This window comes from Plecotus auritus (genome assembly GCF_963455305.1).
Source record: "Plecotus auritus genome assembly, chromosome: 6".
NCBI lineage: Eukaryota > Metazoa > Chordata > Mammalia > Chiroptera > Vespertilionidae > Plecotus > Plecotus auritus.
Genome location: NC_137773.1, coordinates 90,077,440 through 90,097,761, shown reverse-complemented (window position 1 = coordinate 90,097,761; position 20,322 = coordinate 90,077,440). Strand labels below are relative to the sequence as shown.

General features: G+C 41.7%; 1 protein-coding gene and 1 pseudogene across 5 annotated transcripts; one reads left to right on the top strand and one right to left on the bottom strand.

Annotated features, from left to right (window-relative positions):
* Positions 1 to 270: 270 nt before the first annotated feature.
* On the bottom strand, positions 271 to 19,789 carry LOC308251159 (uncharacterized protein). 4 transcript variants are annotated; one of them, XM_080674293.1, is made up of 5 exons: positions 19,565 to 19,768; positions 8,086 to 8,252; positions 4,300 to 4,426; positions 4,034 to 4,106; positions 271 to 2,935 (listed from the first exon to the last, which is right to left on the bottom strand). In XM_080674293.1, the coding sequence occupies exons 3-5, from the start codon at positions 4,385 to 4,387 to the stop codon at positions 1,393 to 1,395; spliced, it is 1,704 nt and encodes a 567-aa protein (XP_080530419.1). In that variant the 5' UTR covers positions 4,388 to 4,426; positions 8,086 to 8,252; positions 19,565 to 19,768; the 3' UTR covers positions 271 to 1,392. The 4 variants fall into 4 exon arrangements, with proteins under 4 accessions (XP_080530419.1, XP_080530417.1, XP_080530418.1 ...); XM_080674291.1 differs by lacking the exon at positions 8,086 to 8,252 and having other exon boundaries at positions 19,565 to 19,789; XM_080674292.1 differs by lacking the exon at positions 8,086 to 8,252 and having other exon boundaries at positions 277 to 2,932; positions 19,565 to 19,678.
* On the top strand, positions 8,165 to 8,699 carry LOC308250594 (non-histone chromosomal protein HMG-14-like; annotated as a pseudogene). The gene is made up of 2 exons: positions 8,165 to 8,461; positions 8,640 to 8,699. The product of its transcript is annotated as a non-histone chromosomal protein HMG-14-like (transcript).
* Positions 19,790 to 20,322: the final 533 nt, after the last annotated feature.

Here is a 20,322-nt window from a genome sequence, read left to right as displayed (position 1 = left end):
CACTGGGGATCCAGCCTGCAACCCAGGCATGTGCCCTTGACCAGAATCGAACCTGGGACCCTTCAGTCCGCAGGCTGATGCTCAATCCACTAAGCCAAACCAGCCAGGGCTAGAACTTCTTTAATGCTGTGAGTTTTGGGGAGTATATGACCTTATTTGTAGCAGGCTTACATGTACCAGTTAGTTACACTAGTAGGATTTCCTTCCAGTGCAGTTTTCAAGCTACTCTGAAAGTATTTGTTAAAATTTTTTATTGTTTTTTTTTTTTTTAGTTGTCAATTATACAGTGTACATTCTCACAAGGTATTATAGGGATATGAGGCAACATGAAGATTTTCCTACAGTTTTACATTCAATACATTTTTCCACTTTGAGTTTTTTCATGACCTTTCCAAGGAAAAGGGACAGCTGAAGGCTTTCCCTCCTTCTCTATATGTATAGACTATTTCTCCAGGTGCATTCTTACATGTCAAAGAAAGGCTCTCCCACATTCCATATGTTCATACACTTAAATTCTTGAGTGTGAGTCCCTTCATGATTTTGTAAAGAACTAGGATGGCCAAAGGCTCTTCTACAATCTTTACATGACAGGGCTTCTCTTTAGTGAGTTCTCTCATCCTTTACAATAAAATGGAAGAAATGAATGCTTTCTAACACTCTTACATTCCTAGGGTCCATCTCCAGTATATATAATCATACATGATGGCACAGCTGAGATAAATGAAGGCTCTTTGCTATTCTTTACATTAACAGTATTTATCAATACATTTTGTTCTCACATGTCTGTAAAAACTAGTTGGAACCTGAAGGCTTTACCATATTCCTTACATTGCTATGGTTTCTCTCCACTATGAGAATTTTTGTGAATTTGAAAGGATCTGAGATGATTATAGGTTATCCCACAGTTTTTGCATTCATAGGGTTTCTTCCCAGTATACATTTCATGATATCTAAGAGAAAAGGATAACAAAAAGGTTTACCTCATTCCTTATTTATGAGGCTTCTTTCCATCATGTGTTCTTCTATGTCTGCGAAGATGTGATGTCCAATGAAGGTCTTCCCACATTGCTTACATTCATAAAGTTTTTCCCTAGTATGTGTTCATGCTTTCTAAGAGACTTGCAGAAACTGAAAACTTTACCACATTCTTTACATTTATAGAGCATTTCTCCATTGTGTGTTTTCATGTCTGGGTGCATGCAGGAGGCAGCCAATTGATGTGTTTCTCTCACATCAATATTGTTGTCTTTCTCTCTGATTTCCACTCTCTCAATGGAAAAATATCCTCAGGTGAGGATTAAACAACAACAAAAAAAAGAACTAGGCTGGTCAAAGGCTTTTCTACAGTCTTTACACGACAGAGCTTATTTTCAGTGTGAGTGCTTTCATTCATTATGATTTCTCTCCACTATTAGATTTTTTGTGATTTTGAAGGGAACTGGGGTGAATAAAGGCTTTCCCCCACAGCTTACATTCATAGGGTTTTTCCTTATTATGAGTTCTTTCATGACATCGGAGGGAAGTTGGATAAGAGAAAGCTTTACCACAATGGTTACATTCATAGGGTTTTTCCCCAGTATGTGTTCTTTCATGAATTCTAAGGAAAGAGGGATAAAGGAAAGTTTTACCACATTCCTTACATTCATGAGGCTTCTTCCCATCATGACTTCTTTTATGTTTTCCAAGAGAGCTGAGCCAAGTGAAGACTTTCCCACATTGCTTACATTCATAGGGCTTGATCCCAGTATGAGTTCTTTCATGATTTCTAAGGGCATAGTGATGATGAAATGTTTTACCACATTCCTTACATTCATGAGGTTTCTTTCCATCATGACTTTTTTTATGTTTTCCAAGAGAGCTGGGAGAACTGAAGGCTTTCCCACATTGCTTGCATTCATAGGGTTTTTCCCCTGTATGAGTTCTTTTATGATATTGGAGGGAAGTTGAATAAGAGAAAACTTTTCCACAAAGCTTACATTCATAGGGTTTTTCCCCAGTATGAGTTCTTTCATGATCTGGGAGAGAAGACTGATAATAGAATCCTTTACCACAATGCTTACATTCATAGCATTTTACCCCAGTATGAGTTCTTTCATGACGTTGGCGGGCAACTGAAGAAGAGAAAGCTTTGCCACAAAGCTTACATTTATAGGGTTTTTCCCCAGTATGAATTCTTTCATGCTTTCGAAGGGAACAGCAATGACGGAATGTTTTACCACATTCCTTACATTCATGAGGCTTCTTTTCTTCATGACTTCTTTTATGATTTCTAAGAGAACTGAGCAAACTGAAGACTTTCCCACATTGCTTACATTCATAAGGTTTCTTGCCAGTATGTGTTCTTTCATGATTTCTAAGAGAAGTGGAACTGAAAGCTTTACCAGATTTCTTACATTGATAGGGCTTTTCTCCAGTGTGTGTTCTTTCATTTTCTCCAGAGTACTTGGGAGAACTGAAAGCTCTGCCACATTGCTTACTTTGATATGGTTTCTCTCCACTATGAGTGCTTTTGTGACGTTTAAAGTAAATGAGACGACTAAAGCCTTTCCCACATTGCTTACACTCATACGGATTCCCACCAATATACGTCCTTTCATGATTTCTAAGGGAAGTTGAATAGCGGAAAGCTTTCCCACTGGGGCTGCCTTTATGTCTTCGAATATGTTGGTGATGCTTAAAAGCTTTCTCAGGTTCCTTACATTTATAAGGGTTTTCTTCATATTCCTGACACAGGTACAGTTTGGGTCCAATGTGAGAGCTCAGATGGTTATTCAAGGATAAATAATGCATGAAGATTTGCCTACACAACGTGGATTTAGGTTGTTTTATCTCAGTAGGAGTTTCCTTCTTTTCATTATGATTTGGAATCTGGCTGAAGTTTTCTCTGCATTGACTACCATCCTTCCTTTTACAGAGTCTCTCTACCATATGACTGCTGTAAAAATCAGAAGCATGTTATTAACACTTTGTTAACAATTTAATATTTATTAATAGCATGACAATGACATTTTCACCATTTCCAAGGAAAATGCAGGGTTTCTGGACATTCCAATTTTTGTTAGTGAATATCCTAAAACCTCTGAAAGAGGCTGGATCATAGATGTTATGAAAACACTTAGAGTCATTAATGGTACTTCTGTATATTGTTTCCAAGTGTAATTATTTTTATACACTAAATATCTAGGTCATATTTCAGAAAAAACATTTGGATGAGAATATTCTAAGAGTCAATAAATTTAAAACAGGGCTGATATAATTAGATTACCTGTTTTTAAGATAATTTTGTGGACTGGGCCCATGTGGTCAATGGTTCAGCATGGACCCACTCACCAGGGGGTTGCCAGTTCAATTCCCCAAAAGGGATCGTGGCCAGACTGCAGACTTATTAAACCCAGTACAGGGTATGCAGGAGGCAGCCAATCAATGTTCCCATCTCTCCCTCTCACCTCCACACACTAAAATCAATAAAAACATATTTTCACACCCCCAGTGAGGCTCAGTGGTTCAGCGCCGACCTCTGAACCAGGAGGTCACAGTTCAATTCCTGGTCAGGGCATATGCCCAGGTTCTGGACTTGATTCTGAGTGTAGGGCGTGCAGAAGGCCGCTATAATAATTCTCTCTTGCCGAAACCGGTTTGGCTCAGTGGATAGAGCGTCGGCCTGCGGACTGAAGGGTCCGGGTTCGATTCCGGTCAAGGGCATGTACCTTGGTTGCAGGCACATCCCCAGTGGGAGGTGTGCAGGAGGCAGCTGATCGATGTTTCTCTCTCATCGATGTTTCTAGCTCTCTATCCCTCTCCCTTCCTCTCTGTAAAATATCAATAAAATATATATTTTTAAAAATAAATAAATAAATAAATAAATAAATAAATAATTCTCTCTCATCATTGATGTTTCTGTCTTTCTCCCTCTCCCTACCTCTCTGAAATAAATAAACATTAAATATATAAATAAATTAAATAAATATACAAAAACTTATTTTTTAAAAAAGCAAAGATGCTTTTAATGCTTTCTCATGTAACTGAGACTCACCTAACACTCATCCCATGATTTTCATACTGATCTTCACTGTGATGGTCTTCATATTTTTCTTCCAAAATACATGCTAGAAAAAGCATTATAAACTATTAAAGAATATAAAAAATAGTTAGATTTTAGGTACACAATGAGCTGTGACCATGCCCAGTTTATCAATGTATTCATTCCCCTTCCCACATTTCAGTTCTTAAAACAATATTAATGAACAAGCAACATTCATTTTGTAATTGACTAAATAAGTAAGAAGTTGTGATCACTACCTACTGATGCCAGGTTCCAGAAGGTTTCCTGCATCACATCTGTGTAGAGTTTCTTCTGGTTTGGATCCAGGAAAGCCCACTCCTCCATGGTGAACTCCACATTAACATCCTCAAAGGCCACTGAGTCCTAAAACACCCCCCACATGTATACAGGAGGAAGGATGAGACAGACAGCACAAGAGATCTATATATAACGCATAAGTTCATCTATGACATGTGGTCCCCAACATTAATTCTATGACTTCATGTCAGACTATTATTCATTTGCCACACTTATTTCCTCATGAACACATGGAATTTAATGCCATGTGGTTTTTTTAATTGTGATTACTTCATTGTTCTCTAATGCCAGGGTAAAGAGCACTTTGAAAAAGATAACAAAACATGTCTATTTTAAGCACATCAATTCTTCGTGAGAAAACTCATCTCCTTTAGAACCACCTTATGATGCAGCATTCCAGGAAGCACACTGTCATATCTGCATAACGTTTTAATGACTATGAATACAATAAAGGCCTGGAATGTTTTTCTTCTTTTTCTAATATATGTTTAATTGATTTCAGAGAGGAAGGGAGAGGGAGAGAAGAGATAAAAACATCAATGATGAGAGAGAATCATTGATCAGATGCCCCCTGCACATCCCACACTAGGGATGGAGCCCGCAACCCAGGCATGTGTCCTGACCGGGAATCAAACCATAATCTCCTGGTTCATAGGTAGCATGTTCAACCACTGAGCCATGCTGGCCAGGCTAGAAGCTTTTTCTTCTATTCTCATTATCAAACACGAGAGGCCAGGAGGTGTGTGTGAAAATTCAACTTGTAACAAAATGTAGTTGGTCATATCATCCTGAAGTACTCCAGATTATTATAAGTGTTCAGCTCTACCTGGTTGAATGAAAATATTCTTTTAGAGAAGTATGAATTATCATTTGTTTATATAATATTTACTTCTGACTCAGTTTGACCTTCTTTTGTCTGTCTCATTTCATGGAGCTGGGAAGTTATCAGAGTTAGAGCTTAGGCATGAGGAAAGCAGGGCAACTTAGACTCTACAAAAGTCCTCCCACTCATGAGCCTGAGGGTTACTTGATACAAATTTTTAGGGCACATAGACAACATGATAAGATCACGCAAAAGAAAGTCTTTGCAGCAAAATTGTAACACTATAACCTGGGCCTTGACCTTGAGGCACAATTTAAGACTTGACATGTATAATGGCCTTCATTGCAATCCATAATATTTTCATGTTGAATTGGCATGATTACAAAATTCATAAGGTGCCAGGAGGGGTACTAAAAATATCAGGGGGAACATTTATAAAGATTTGTCTAACCACTATGTTCTACACCTGAAACTAACACAAAATAAAATTAAATGTAAACTGTAATTGAAATGTAAACTTTAAGTGGAACATATATGGTGTTCATGGATAGGAAGAATTAATATCACTAACATGTCCATACTACCCAAAGCAATCTATACATTCAATGCAATTCCTATCAAGATGCCAATCATGTGCTTCACATAACTAGAACAAATATTCCAAAAATTCATATGGAGCCACAAAATACCCCAAACAGCCACAGCAATCTTGAGAAAGAACAACAAAGCTGGACAAGTCACACTACCTAATATTAAGTTACACTACAAGGCCATCGTAACCAAAGCATCATGGTAATGGCATAAAAATAGACATAGATCAATGGAACAGAACAGAAATCCCAGAAATAAACCCATGGGTTTATGGTCAAGTAATACTTGACAAAGAAGGCAAGAGCATAGAATGAATAGACTATCTTAGTCTATTCAATAAATGGTGTTGGGAAAATTGGACAAATACATGCAAAAAAATGAAACCAGACCAGCTTCTTACAATATACACAAGAATAAACTCAAAATGGATTAAAGACTTAAAGGTAAGGCTCAAAACCATAAAAATCCTAGAAGAAAATATAGGCAGTAAAATCTTGAACATTTCTCGTAGCAATATTTTTTTCTGATATATCTCCTTTGGAAAGGGAAACAAAAGAAAAACAAACAGCCCTAACTGGTTTGGCTTGGTGGATAGAATGTTGGCCTGCGGACTGAAGGGTCCCAGGTTTGATTCCGGTCAAGGGAACGTACCTTGATTGCGGGCATATCCCCAGTAAGGGGTATGCAGGAGGCAGCTGATGGATTTTTCTGTCATCGATGTTTCTAACTTTCTATCCCTCTCCCTTCCTCTCTGTAAAAAAACAATAAAAATATATTTTAAAAAAAGGAAAAATAAACAAATTGGACTATATCAAACTAAAAGGAAATCACCAACAAAATGAAAAGACAACTAACTGAATGGGAGAACATATCCCCAATAAAATGTCTGATAAGGGGTTAAATGCCCAAAATGTATAAAGAACGTATACAATCCCTGGCCCCTGTGGCTCATTGGTTAGTGTCTTGGGTTCGATTCCCAGTCAAGGGACTGTACCTGGATTGCAGGTTCAGGTTTGTTCCCTGACGTAATTAGTGTGTGTGGGAGGCAGCCAACCAACCAATGTGTCTCTCTCACACCAATTGATGTTTCTCTCTCTCTCCCTTCCTCCCTTTTCTCTCTCAAAAAACAAACAAACAAACAAACAAAACAAAAAAAACAACCAATGGAAAAATATTCCTCGGGTGAGGATTAACAACAATAACAAAAATTTATACTATTCAACACCAAAAAAGCCCACAATCCAACTAAAAAATAAGCAAAGGACCTGAACAGACACATCTCTAAAGAGGGCATATAGATGGCCAATCCAATTAAAAAATGGGCAGCCCTGGCCTGGTGACTCAGTTGGTTGGAGCGTTGTCTTGTATACCAAAAGTCTGTGGGTTGCCTTCCCAGTCACAGCAGATATCCCAGTGGTGGGTTAGATTGCTGGTTGGGGTACATATGAGAGGCAACTAATTGATGTATCTCTCTCTCCCTCTCCCTTCCTATCTTTCCAAAAGCAATAAAAAAACATATCTGGAGAGATTTTCATTAAAAAAGGAAATAAAAGAACACAAAAAGAACCCAGCTTATATTAAAACAATAAAAAAAAAGGGCAAAGGACCTGAATTCACACTTCTCCAAAAAGAACATAGGGATGGCCAATAGACATGAGAAATGCTAAAAGTCACTGATCATCAGTGAAATGCAAATTAAAACCACACTGAAAAATCACCTCACACCTGTCAGAATGGCTATCATCAATAAATCCACAGTTGACAAGTATCAGTATGGAGTTTCCTCGAAAAATTAAAAATGGAACTGCCTCATGACCCAGAGTTTCCACTTCTGGGAATATATCCAAAGAAACCCAAAACACCAATTCAAAAGAAAATATGCACCCCTATATTCACTGTAGCATTATTTATAATAGACAAGATTTGGAAGCAGCAAGCCCTGGCCGGGGTGGCTCAGTTGGTTTGGTGTCATCCTATGTACAATAGGTTACCCATTCCATTCACAGTGGGGGTACATGCCCAGGTTGTGGGTTGTATCCCCAGTAGGGGGCATGCAGGAGGCAGCAGATAGATGTCTTGCTCTCACATCAATATTTTTCTCTCTCTCCCTCTCCCTTTCTCTTTCTATATCAATACAAAAATGTTTAAAAAAAATTTTTTTTAAAGAAAAGATCTGATAGTTGCTCAAGTGCCCACCATAGGTAGATGGATAAAAAAGCTATGGTAGCCTTGGCCAGTGTGGCTCAGGGGTTAGAGCATCAGCCCCCACACAGAGGTGTCTAGGGTTCAATTCCCCATCTAGGGGTTGTACCTGAGGCAGCCCAGGTTGGAGAAGCCACTAGGCGCACAGAAGCCTAAGGCAACCAACATGCGCCTGCTCCGCTGCCAGGATGCCCAGGAGGAAGGTCAGCTCTGCTGAGGGGGTGGCCAAGGAGGAGCCCAAGAGGAGGTCGGCGAGGTTGTCAGCCAAACCTGCTCCTGCAAAGTGGAAGCGAAAACAGGCAATAGGGAAGGATATATCTGCAGAGGAAAAAGAGCAAACGAAAGGGAAAAGGGGAACAAAGGGAAAGCAGGCAGAAGGGGCTGACCAGGAACTGACTGTCTGCGGAAAACAGAAAGACTAAAACCAGGAGATGCCAGCCTCGGATGAAGCAGACGGAAAAGAAGCCAAGTCTGACCAATATCACGTACCATCTCTTATCAGTGGTCCCTGTCTCCCTTCTTGTCTAATCCAGAGGAATATTTTTATCAACTATTTTGTAAATGCAGGTTTTTCAATAGCTCTAGAAACATTTTTAAGAAGGAGGGAATTCCACTTCATCCCATTTTTTAAAGTGTAAATGTTTTGTGTGTGTTTTTTTTAAGGTGAAATCATTTGCTGCTTGTTTATTTTTTGGTACCCCCCAGAAAAAAGTGGAATACTGAATATGGGAGGTTTTGACTGTCGTGGTTATCAGCTTAACATTTCATAGATGGGGGTAGTTTTTATATCCAATAATACAAAGCATACTAAATGGCAATTTGGAATCAGTCATACATTTGCTATGTCTTGAACATTTTTAAAATATATATTTTTATTGATTTCAGAGAGGAAGGGAGAGGGAGAGAAAGATAGAAACATTAATGATGAGAGAGAATCATTGATCGGCTGCCGCCTGCACGCCCCACACTGGGGATTGAGCCCACAACCTGGGCATGTGCTTGACCTGGAATTGAACCATGACCTCTTAGTTCATAGGTGGATGCTCAACCACTGAGCCATACCAGCTGGGCTGTCTTGAACATTTTAAATTACTTCTATTCACATGCTTTTGGTAGAATTGTTTCCTAAAGAAAACCACTGCTTGACCTGGACTCTCCCTATCAGAATTTTGTGCATCTCTAACATCATTGATGTGGCAGTTTTCCTAGAAGTTTGTTAATGTGCTGTAAAAGATTGAAAATTTGACTATGCAGTATATATGATATTAAATTGTGAGTTAGTGGGATTTTGATGTAACAGCATATCAACATTTGAAGATATTGGTACTTGATTCTCTACTAAGGAAAATTAGCCTCCAAATTTTAAGCTGGAAAGTCACTGGAATAACTGTTTATAAAAGAATCAACAGCATAATTCCCCTAAATGCTGGTCCCTGAAAGAGATCAATAACCCACTGACGTCTGTGTGTAGGGAACAGAGAAAAGGCTCCCACTCACCACTTCTGATGCAAAAAAACAATGATCTATTCAGTAGAGCTATGACAAAATAGGAAAACCTCTCTTATCTTAGGTCCAGGGAGAGTAAGGAGTAAGACAGGCTGCCTGGTTCGGCCCTAAGTATTTTTGTCTATAGAGGATCTATAGTGCTTGTTCATAACACAGTGCATAACAAAGTACCTTGTCTATAAATAATAGTGCACATCAGCAAACCCGAAATTGTTTATCCTATAAATGCTTGCTCACAAAGTTCATTTTCTGCTAGTATCAAGGTACTGGGATTTGGGAATAACCCCACAAACTTAACATACAGTATATAAGTACCTCAGTTTGCATAAAGCATTTATGCACACAATACGGTATAGAGCAAACTCCTATTTTCCTTTATAGATGCTATGATTTTGTTACATGTTCAGCCTATGTGATCAGCCCCCAAACACTCTGAGAATTGAGTCTCCGCTGTGCTTCCATGGTAGACAATAATTCACAGATATACTCAACTTCTTGTTTGGAGACCTGAGCCCATCCTACGTTATTATACTCAGAGACATCATTTGGAAGCTTGCTCCTGGCTTCCTCCAAATTACTAGTAAATTTCATTCAGTATTAAATAAGAATAAGACCATAGCCCTGGCTGTTTTGGCTAAGTGGATGAAGCGTTGGCCTGCGGACTGAAGAGTCCCAGGTTCAATTCCAGTCAAAGGCCAAGATCCCAGGTTCGATTCCAGTCAGGGGCATGTGCCCGGGTTACAGGCTCGATCCCCAGTAGGGGGCTTACAGGAGGCAGCCGATCAATGATTCTCTCTCATCATTGATGTTTCTATCTCTCTCCCTCCCTCTCCCTCCCTCTCTGAAATTTAAAATAAATAAATGTTAAAGAAAAAAAGAGAATAAGACCTTAATGGGGAAATTAAAAATTGTGTATTGGATAATGTCAAAGTAGAATGAAATAAGTGAAAAGATGGTATGTGTCACCCAGATGTCATGTCTCCCAAATAATATCTGTATCAAATCTCAAAAATCCCCAAACCAGACTCTTTTGGCATCAACAAAAGCTAACCTTCAAAACTAATAGAGGAACAAATGTCCAAAAGTGGACAGTCTTCTGAAGAATAAAGAAGGCCCTGGCCGGGTAGCTCAATTGGTTAAACAAGTAGAACAAACCCATGTTTCACTCTCTACCTGCCTTTCTTTCTCTATCTAAAATTAATAAATTAAAAAAAGGGAAGAAAGCGGTGGTCTACCTAACATACATAAAATATTTTTAACCTAAAATATTCCAGGTGGTACAGTATTAGTAGCGAGAAAAACAGACCAAGGGAAAGAAAGGTGTCTTCCATGGGCTAGCATTTAAGATGATCAAAGTTAATTCTTTAAGTTGGTCAAGGACAGAGCAGACATTGTAGAGCAGTGGCAAATATCATGAACACTTTAATTCATGGGACAGGTATAAATGTTATTTAATTGGAAAAAATGCATTGTAGTCCCTTCTATGCCATGGGCAATAGCCAATTCATTGTAGATTTAAATGTGAAAGATAAAACTAGGCCATTTCTAGGAGTTACAGGTAAATGATTTATTGACAAAAGAAAAGGGAGAATATTCTCATATAAGAAAAGAGTAAGTGATAAATTTAAATATATTAAATTTAAGGTAATTAAAAAATAAACAAAAAAAGGGGGAGAAAAATATCTATAAGACATGCAATATAAAAGGGTTAGTTTTCAGCCCAGCCAGCGTGGCTCAGTGGTTGAGCGTCGACCTATGAACCAGGAGGTCACGGTTCGATTCCCGGTCAAGGCACATGCCTGGGTTGCAGGCTCGATCCCCACTAGGGGGGTTGTTCAGGAGGCAGCCGATCAATGATTCTCTCTCATCATTAATGTTTCTATCTCTCTCTCCCTCCCTCTCCCTTCCTCTCTGAAATCAATTAAAAAAAAATTTTTTTTTGAATAAAAATAAAAGGAGTCAGATACTGGTCTCTGGTCTGTCTTGAAGGAGCTTAGAAGCCAACTTTCAGAAGAAAAAAGCCACGGAACTTAAAAACAACAATTTTTCTATCAGACAATTGAGGTTACAGGGTCTCCAAAATAAGAAAGGCAAAAAAGTAGTCATTTCAAAATATGCCCAGAATATATGTAGAGAAAACTATTCCTTTGATTTATTATCAAGGGTATAACTGAGGCAAAAGATTCCCAGAACTCTTTTACCAAAGGGGCAATTCTTAGAGAGCTGCCCAAAAGTGGTAAACATGTGAAGATGATACCAATTGTTGGTTGGTGCTAAGATGACCGGTAAGTGATGAGTTCTGATGATTCTTGGGTCTGTTCCATTATCAGAGACATTCCAATTAAGACATGAAAAGCAGCATCTCCGCCTGAGCTACTTGCCTCAGCTCCTTTGTAAACAAATGAGAGAATATAGTCCCTAAATGTCTATGAACTCCCATTGTTTTTCATTCAAAATCCTAAGAAGCTCCTCAGAAAGCCTAGGGGTATGGGGGACCTTATGCAGCTCCAGGCATCTCACAAGAGACACAGGAATGAGAAGACAATCCTCACCTGCAGGTAGGCTATCCCCGAGGACCCAGGTTTCACTCCATTATGTCCAACGGGACCTCGGTAGCTGTCATGAGCCACTGGATGCTGTTCCCAGGCAAAAGGGATTGCTGAGTAGGTGGTCACATGCTCAGGGCTATCTACTTTCAAGATAGCTTCCTAAGTAGAGGTAATTGCAGCTCTGATGACATATAGTATGGGGCCTAGGGCAGGTTCTTATATCAGAAGCCTATGGACGCCTTAAGGTCATCATTGGTAACTCCAGGGGATAAGACAGGAGGCCTCTGAAGCCTCTATAGAGAATTCTCTGAGGTCACCAACAAGGGTTCCAGCTATGTGGCAATTTAAAGAGAGTCTTCAGCCTTTGTGCTAGGGGTGTCCATTCAAGATGGGCTAATGAGCAAGTAACAGCCCTAATGGGTTTAAGCAAAAGTTGTAAACAATTTGGAACAACAAAAAAATGTAGTAGATTTTGTGCATGCTGATGGAGACAACAGCTATTTCTTCATACCAGGGATGGAGTGAGTGAAGTAACTTCCAAAAATTTAACGAAGTTAACAAGGCCTCACATAATAAGCATCCATCCACTTTTGCTACCTCCTTTTTTCAATATTTGTATGTCCCATATGTGTTCAGAGGAGGATGCATTAAATGTAATGTACCTGTGTTCTTAGAGAAACCAAGATGCAGTGAGGACCTTGCCTGTAATGAATGCACGGCAGGGCAAAGCTGGTGAAGGTCCATGATGCACCTGGAAAGGTGTATCATCTCCTCAGAGGTGAAGGCCAAGTGCACCTGAGTGCCTATTAAAATAGGCACTGAACAGAACAGGCTTGGTCAAATCTGGGACAGCAGGATATTTACCAGTTGATCAGTAGATGGAGTCAGTAATTTCCATAATGTTGGGGACTGGGAATAGAGATCTGTTTGGTGGGACCACTGCCTCAAAGTTACATAACCCACAGTCAGGTGTAATCCATTATTCTGTGGTTTAAGAACAAGCTGTTCAAAGGAGAAGCATTGGGGATAATCAATCCTGCACTAACTAGGTTGTGTGTACACTTTTCAATCCTTCAAGTACCAGTCTCATTTACAGTGGCCATACTAATTTATTTGAGGGGTTTGGCCTATGGGGTCCCATTTTGTCAAGCCATTTGGACATAAAAAAGACTTCATTTAATTTTAATTCATGAATCGTTGGTTCAGAGCTTCCCTCCTCAGTATGGTATATTTTAGAACAGGTGTTATGATCATGGAGAATTTAAGCAAGACAAGAATTCTGATAATTTGCCCTGTCCAGTTTGGCTCAGTGGATAGATCATTGGCCTGCGGACTCAAGGGTCCCAGGTTCGATTCCGGTCAAGGGCATGTACCTTGGTTGCGGGCACATCCCCAGTGGGGGGTGTGCAGGAGGCAGCTGATTGATCTTTCTCTCTCATCGATGTTTCTAACTCTCTCTCCCTCTCCCTTCTTCTCTGTAAAAAATCAATAAAATATATTTTTTTAAAAAAAGAAAAAAAAAGAATTCTGATAATTAAAGAGAAACATTGTCCTATTCATTCACTATGTTATATTCATTAGCACCACCTAAGATCATCAATGGTACCTGGCTTAAATTTAGTGTGACTCCAGGTATGACTGTAATTTGAGACCTAGTACAGATAGACTGCATGAACGTTTGTGAATAAGTGCATTGCAGCAAAATTAACTCAGAACCTATGTTGTAGAGGCCCCAAAGCCAAGCAGTGTACCTTTACCTGTTTTGTTGTGTACATTTTTAAATATAGCTTTAATTTTCAATTGGTTCTAATTCTGGATATTTGTTTTGGGGGGTGCTCCTTCCTTTTGTCCTTCCCTGTTTTGAGTTTTTGTTGGGGGAGGGTGTCCTCTCTACCCTGGCATTTACACAGTTTTTCCTCCAGAGGGCCTCATAGCAGAGCCATCAGGGTTAGGAGCCTCCCCATGACAAGTAGTTGCTTTGCAAGTTTTAAAGACCCTGGAGTTGCCCTAGCCGGTTTGGTTCAATGGATTGAGCATCAACCTGCAGACTGAAGGGTCCTGGGTTCGATTCCGGTCAAGGGTACATGCCGGGGGTTACAGGCTTAATCCCCAGTAGGGGGCCATGAAGGAGGCAGCCAATCAATGATTCTCTCTCATCATTGATGTTTCTATCTTTCCTTCTCCCTTCCTCTCTGAAATAAATAAAAATATATTTAAATAAAATAAAATAAAGACCCTGGAGTTAAGTCAGGTGTGAAGCTGTACCAGTGAGGTCATGGGTTTGTCCCCTGAACCCTGAGGGTCAGGATCTGTGTTGCAGTAAAGGCAGGGGCAGCAGCAGCAGAGGTACTTAAGAGTCCTGGGGAGCCTTCTGGTATTAGAGGGGTGGAATGGCTGCCTTTCCTTCTCTTCTCTTTCTATCTATTTAAATAACTGCTCTTTCAGAAGTGACCACCTGATTGGCACCTCTTGTACAGGTGTACTCACCCTCTTCAACCCTCATCCCTGGGGTATGCCTCAGCTTCACTCCAACACACAGATAAATCCTGGCAAAGACATCAATTCAGGACCACTTTAAAGAGGGCCCTGATACCATACTCTGCCTGCCATCTGCCTAGAAATGCATGAAAGCTCCCACTCTGGTACATAGAAATGAGGCGCAACAGGCTCAGCAATGCCACATGGGGCAGCACAGCTCCCGGCACCATTTGCCCGGCACCCAGCAGCCACAGGTGAGCAAGTCTGAGAAACAGAAGACAAGACCCACACAGCTGGATGTTGGGATGTGCTGTTCCTGGCAGCAAGTTCAAGTGTTATGGTCACCTGCAGAGGTGTGGATGAGAGTGATGCTGGTGTGTCACACCCCTCACACCCACACCAAGAGAGCAGGAAAAGCCTTAGGACTCACATAGAAGTCTCAAAAGAGGGCCAGGCTGGCCTCTCAAGCAGCTGAGACCTGGCTTCAGAGCCAGAAATGGAGCCTGGTGTGGTCATGTGGGGCTTCAAAGATGGGTCCTGGGCAAGAGTTCTGCACAGGCAGGGATTCTGTGGTTTGAATCACCTGCCTGCTCTATAGGAGACACCACCCAGGCTTTCTAATCAGCTTGTTCAAGTGGGAGGCAATAGGGACAAGAGCAGACTGCGGCTCAAGCTGTCAGCAGGCAACCATCAAAAAATGCATGGTCCAACTGCTTATTACAAGTAAGAAAAACCCTGTGGAGCTTGCACACTGCTGAGGAGTCAGCTGCTTAGGCAGGGGTGTAGAGGTCTGTGCAGACTCTGAGGTGTCAGTGATTGAGTTGTGTGGCTCTGGGGCAGGGGTCATTCCCCAAAGTGTCCCGTGAACCTGACTGCCTCCCTCAGGAGATATCTGCTAGTCCCACTCTCTGGGCTCCATGCAGCCCCACCCTCCCGACTCCTGGTGGTTCCACCTTTCAGGGGTCTGGGCAAAATCTAGGACAGACTGAGTTGTTTGCTCAAAGCTTGATGGGCACCTCCCCCCTCAAGGGAGATCCCCTAGCCCCACCCTTCTGACTCTAGATGGCCCTGCCCTGCAGAGATCAGGTTCCTGGAGAATCTGGTACAGACTGAGCTGTGTGGCTCTAGGTCTGGGGCCATTTTTCCTTTCCAGGCACAACCCATACAGAGTCCTCCCTTCACATGGCCAAATTTTGGTTCATTTGCACCTGATAAACTCTGCTGGCCTCATCCTGAGGACTTCCTGAGGCCCTGCCCCACCACAAAGGTGTGCGAGCATCCAGCAGTAGTGGCTAGACTTGGTATACAGTGGGACATTTGCTAAGAAATGATCAAAACTGTATTTGGGGGGGATTGGAGTAACAAGTGCTGGAGGGGCCAGCATATGTGGGCAGTGAGTCTTAAGTTGGACTTTTCTATCCTGCAGATATTTATTTTTTTTAATATGTATATATTTATTTCAGAGAAGAAGGGAGAGGGAGAGAGAGATAGAAACATCAATGATGACAGAGAACCATTGATTAGCTGCCTCCTGCATGGCCCCTACTAGAGATCAAGCCCACAACCCAGGCATGTGCCCTTGACCGGAATTGAACCTGGGACCCTTCAGTCCGCAGGCCAATGCTCTATCCACTGAGCCAAACCAGCTAGGGCCTGCAGATTTATTTTTTTAAAACGTAGAAATTCACATTCTTTATTTTTATCTTTTGTACTTAGGAAACCATTCGTAGGCTTTAATTCCTTTAAATAATAACAGGTACAGCCGAAACCGGTTTGGCTCAGTGGATAGAGTGTCGGCCTGCGGACTGAAGGGTCCCGGGTTCGATTCCGGTCAAGGGCATGTACCTTGGTTGCGGGCACATCCCCAGTGGGAGGTGTGCAGGAGGCAGCTGATCGATGTTTCTCTCCCATCGATGTTTCTAGCTCTCTATCCCTCTTCCTTCCTCGCTGTAAAATATCAATAAAATATATTTAAAAATAAAAATAAAAATAAATAATAACAGGTACAGACATATAAACCATACAAAATGTAAATTTTCAAATCTCTTGCTAACTAAGAGGATATTAATCTAGTTTGCCCTTCCTCTATGTCTCACACCTGGGATATTTTCAGGAATAAGTAACATATAACAATGCAATAGGGGTATGAGCTTAGCTCCTAAAATGTATTTAAGTTTCAGAGATTTACATAAGCTTTTAGTAGCTGTCCTCACATCAATTAAAATAAAAATGCAGTTGTTACCATTTTAAATGTTAGAGGTCTCTAGAGACATACCCAGACAAACACCCATCTAAAAAGAATAAAAATGTGCCTGAAAACTTAAATACATGGTTCACAGATTTTGAGTTTCTATAGCCTAAAAAGAAAAAAAAAGTATTTATTTTTACAATTTCCTTGATTTATTCACCTTGTATCTTTCAATTAACTGATATTGTCAGAACCCAAGAGCTCAGGGGAAGTAGATTCAAAGGCTGCACTATTCAGTGGATAAAGGATCCAAAGAAAAGAAACACAGTATTGGATTCAGCTCAGATGAGCAGCCTACTTCCCACAGGACAGGATGAAGTATGGTAGCAACCATACTTGGGTAAAAATTGCTGTTTAATATTTTAACCTTGCTGTTTTGGGTTCTATACTCATTTAAAAGTTATTTTGACTTTCAGAACTTATGTATGATTGAATACTCCCTTGATGGCGATTTGAATATCCCATTGATTGTGATCTCACTGGTCATCGAAGCACATTCCTCTGGGACCCAGGACAGATAGTGATCCTAAATTGTCTCAGTAGCTACAGATAACTGAGTTTTGGTTGACTCAGTGGTCCCAGAATCTGGACAGCACAATTATTCTAAATCATCCAGGTGGTCCCAGATAATGCGTTTCTGTTGATTCAGTGATTCGTAGATACTTTAGATAACTAAGTTGCTCAAATTCTGCTTCTGTAAAAATGCTTTTTCGTGAAACAGGTTCCTCATTCCAGACCCAAAGATGTAATCAATACTTTTGTGATAGTCTGCATATAAGCCAGAAGTGGCAAGCTGTTCAGGGCTGCGAGGTCTGGAGCGCTTTTGCTCCCTCGTACGCCGCCAGCTTTTAATAAATGACTCCATAATTCGACCTTTTTTTGAGGCGTCCTTTGTAAGATGGGGGTTACACTACAACAAGGAGAGCCACTTTCAGAAGGTTCCACATTCTGTACTCTCCAGATTGAGACAGAAAGAACCTCTGGAGTGGGCCAGTCCCTGGGGGAGGAACGAGGGACACCTGAGCAGCCCCAGGAGTGAAGCTCCAACACGCTCTCCCCCCCCCCGGGGAATAATAGAAATGTGGAGGCAACCAGTTGATGTGTCTCTCTCAAGTCAATGTTTCTCTCTCTGTGTCTTTCCCCCTCCTCTCTCCCTTCCACTCTCTCTAGAAAACAATGGAAAAAAATATCCTGGGGTGAGAAATAAAAAATAAAAGAAGTTTGTTGTTGAACAATATGCTCTTTTAAAAACAACAACAACAATATGCTCTTTTATGCGGGCAGCAACCTCAGAGGTCTTGTGTTGACTGTGCCTTTTGATTGCATCATTTCCTCCTTTGTTTGATTGAATCTGTTGTTTTATAAATTTCATGGCCTAAGTGTACAGTGTGATAAAGACTACAGTCATGTACTGGTAACGTCCTAGGCCTTCATATTCACTCACCAATCACTGACTCCTGCAGAGCAGCCTCCAGTCTTGTAGCCCATTCAGGGTCAGTGTCCCACACGGATGTACCATTTTCTATCTTGCACACCACATTTCTACTGCGCCTTTTCATAAATGCTTACTACCACTGCATTACAATTGCCTACAGTATTCAGTACAGTAACGTGTTGTACAGGTTTTTAGGCTAGGAGCAAAAGGCGATACCATATAGCCTACGTATGCAGTAGACTACACCATGCAGGTTTGTATAAATTGTGTAAATTGCCTAAGATGTACTCCCCAGGCTAAAGGGTATATGAGTGTATTTAAGAAAAAAATTTTTTTAATTTATTTCAGAGAGAGGAAGGTAGATGGAGAAATAGAAACATGTTTGAGAGAAAAACATCAATTGGTTGCCTCCTGCAGGTCCCCTCCTGGGGATAGAAGCCCCCAATCCTGGCATGTGTCCTGACCCTGAATCCTCCTGGTGCATGAGGATGGATGCTCAACCAACTGAGTCACACAAGCTGGGTGTGCAGTTTCAAACTCTCCCAGGAATAAAATTTTAAACCAATCACTCTGGAATTTCCTAATCAACACTAATCTGCCTAATAAGACTCCTGCTGTTCCTTCCCCTAAGGAAGGGTGACCTACCTGAAGCAATCCTTTACCCTCTCAAAGCTACTTCTCTTCTGCTTATAGTAAACGCCTTCCATTTTGAACAGCTCCTCTGAGATTCTATTTACTAGAAGGGATGCGGCCCGATTCGTGAATGGGAATCAAGCCAATTAGACCTTCCAGTTTTCTCAGTTGAATTTTGTTTTTTTAACAGTTTGAAAAGCACCACAAAACAAATAGCTGATAAAGATGCTGTGACTCAGAGAAGGGAAGATGGCGTTTAGCATTCGGGGGAGAGACTGGAATTGCAGGCATTTGCTGCAGAGTAAGGCCTGGGGGACAGGGGGTGGACTTGAGAGCCTGCTCCACAAACATCAAAACTCAGGAGAAAACGGGATCCTTCTGGGGAGAAAGGAGGGACAGGGGACCCCACAGACCACAGCTCCTCCCATGCACGAACCGCAGAGACCGAGTCACCATTGTCCCCAATGACCCTCCACGTGGTCACCGCACCGGAGCCGCGGGGATGTGGGTGCAGAGCTGCCCAGACACGCTCCGCAGCCGAAGGCCCTGCCGTGGGGACAAACTGGACGCCCGGGTCCCGGCTGGGCCCCACACTGCGAGCCCGAGGGGCCTGCAGTTTCAGTGGAGTCCCTGGACGCCTTGGGTCCGCAGGCCCCGGACCTGACCGTGGAGAGACTGTCCCACCACGGCGGTTCCACCCGCCCCTCCTCCCCGTCCCCGCGCCCCGCCGCACACTCACCATTTCTAGTTTCCTGGGCCTCCCTGAGTCCCGCCTGCAGCTCCCACCACCCGGACAGATCACAGCTGCACACAAGAGGGCAGAGCAACCTTGGGTTTTAAGGGGGAGAAAAGTGCCGGCTTGATCTCAGCCGGAGCGAGCAGGCCTTCCGCGCGGTTGCAGCTATAGGTGTCCCCACCCGCTCCCAATAGCCCTAGTCACCATGCGCACAGCTCCGAAAAGGACAGACACTTCTCATGACATCGCCCCCTAGCGCCTGAGCCCAAAGCAGCCAGATCTCCTGTCCAGGAATGTTTGCATTGAGAGGCAAGGCTGAGTCCCCCAGGGAACCGTGGTCCTTCCTTGCAAACACACACACACACACTTAAAAGACACCTCACCACGTGCAATAATGAACCTGGCTCCATTTTTTTCTTTGTTGACAACTGGAGTCTGACGTGTGGATTTGCCAAAAAGGTGCACAGGCTCAGGTAGTAGGGATGCATTAGGTGGGTGTCTTTCCAGAACTACAGTCAGATTCCCAAAAAGAGCATTGAAACAAACAAACAAAAAACAAGCCATCATTTCCTTGGAAAAATAAAGGTGACTTCTGGATATTTAGAATGGTTAACTTTTTATATATATTTGTATTTATTTCAGAGAAGAAGGAGAGGGAGAGATAGAAACTGTTAGGCACATTCTTGCATTCCATTGTGCCCTGCTGGGGCTCTTGCCCCTCCCTGCGTTTTTCCTGTTATTCTCATTGTAAGTTTCACGAT

Bases quoted from the DNA above. Each gene is read 5' to 3' on its own strand.
- LOC308251159 (XM_080674291.1), bottom strand. The intron at 4,107-4,299 runs GTAGTGATCACA...TGCTTTTTCTAG, and splicing joins CTGGAACCTGGCATCAGTAG to CATGTATTTTGGAAGAAAAA. The intron at 2,936-4,033 runs GTGAGTCTCAGT...TGATTTTTACAG, and splicing joins AATCATGGGATGAGTGTTAG to CAGTCATATGGTAGAGAGAC.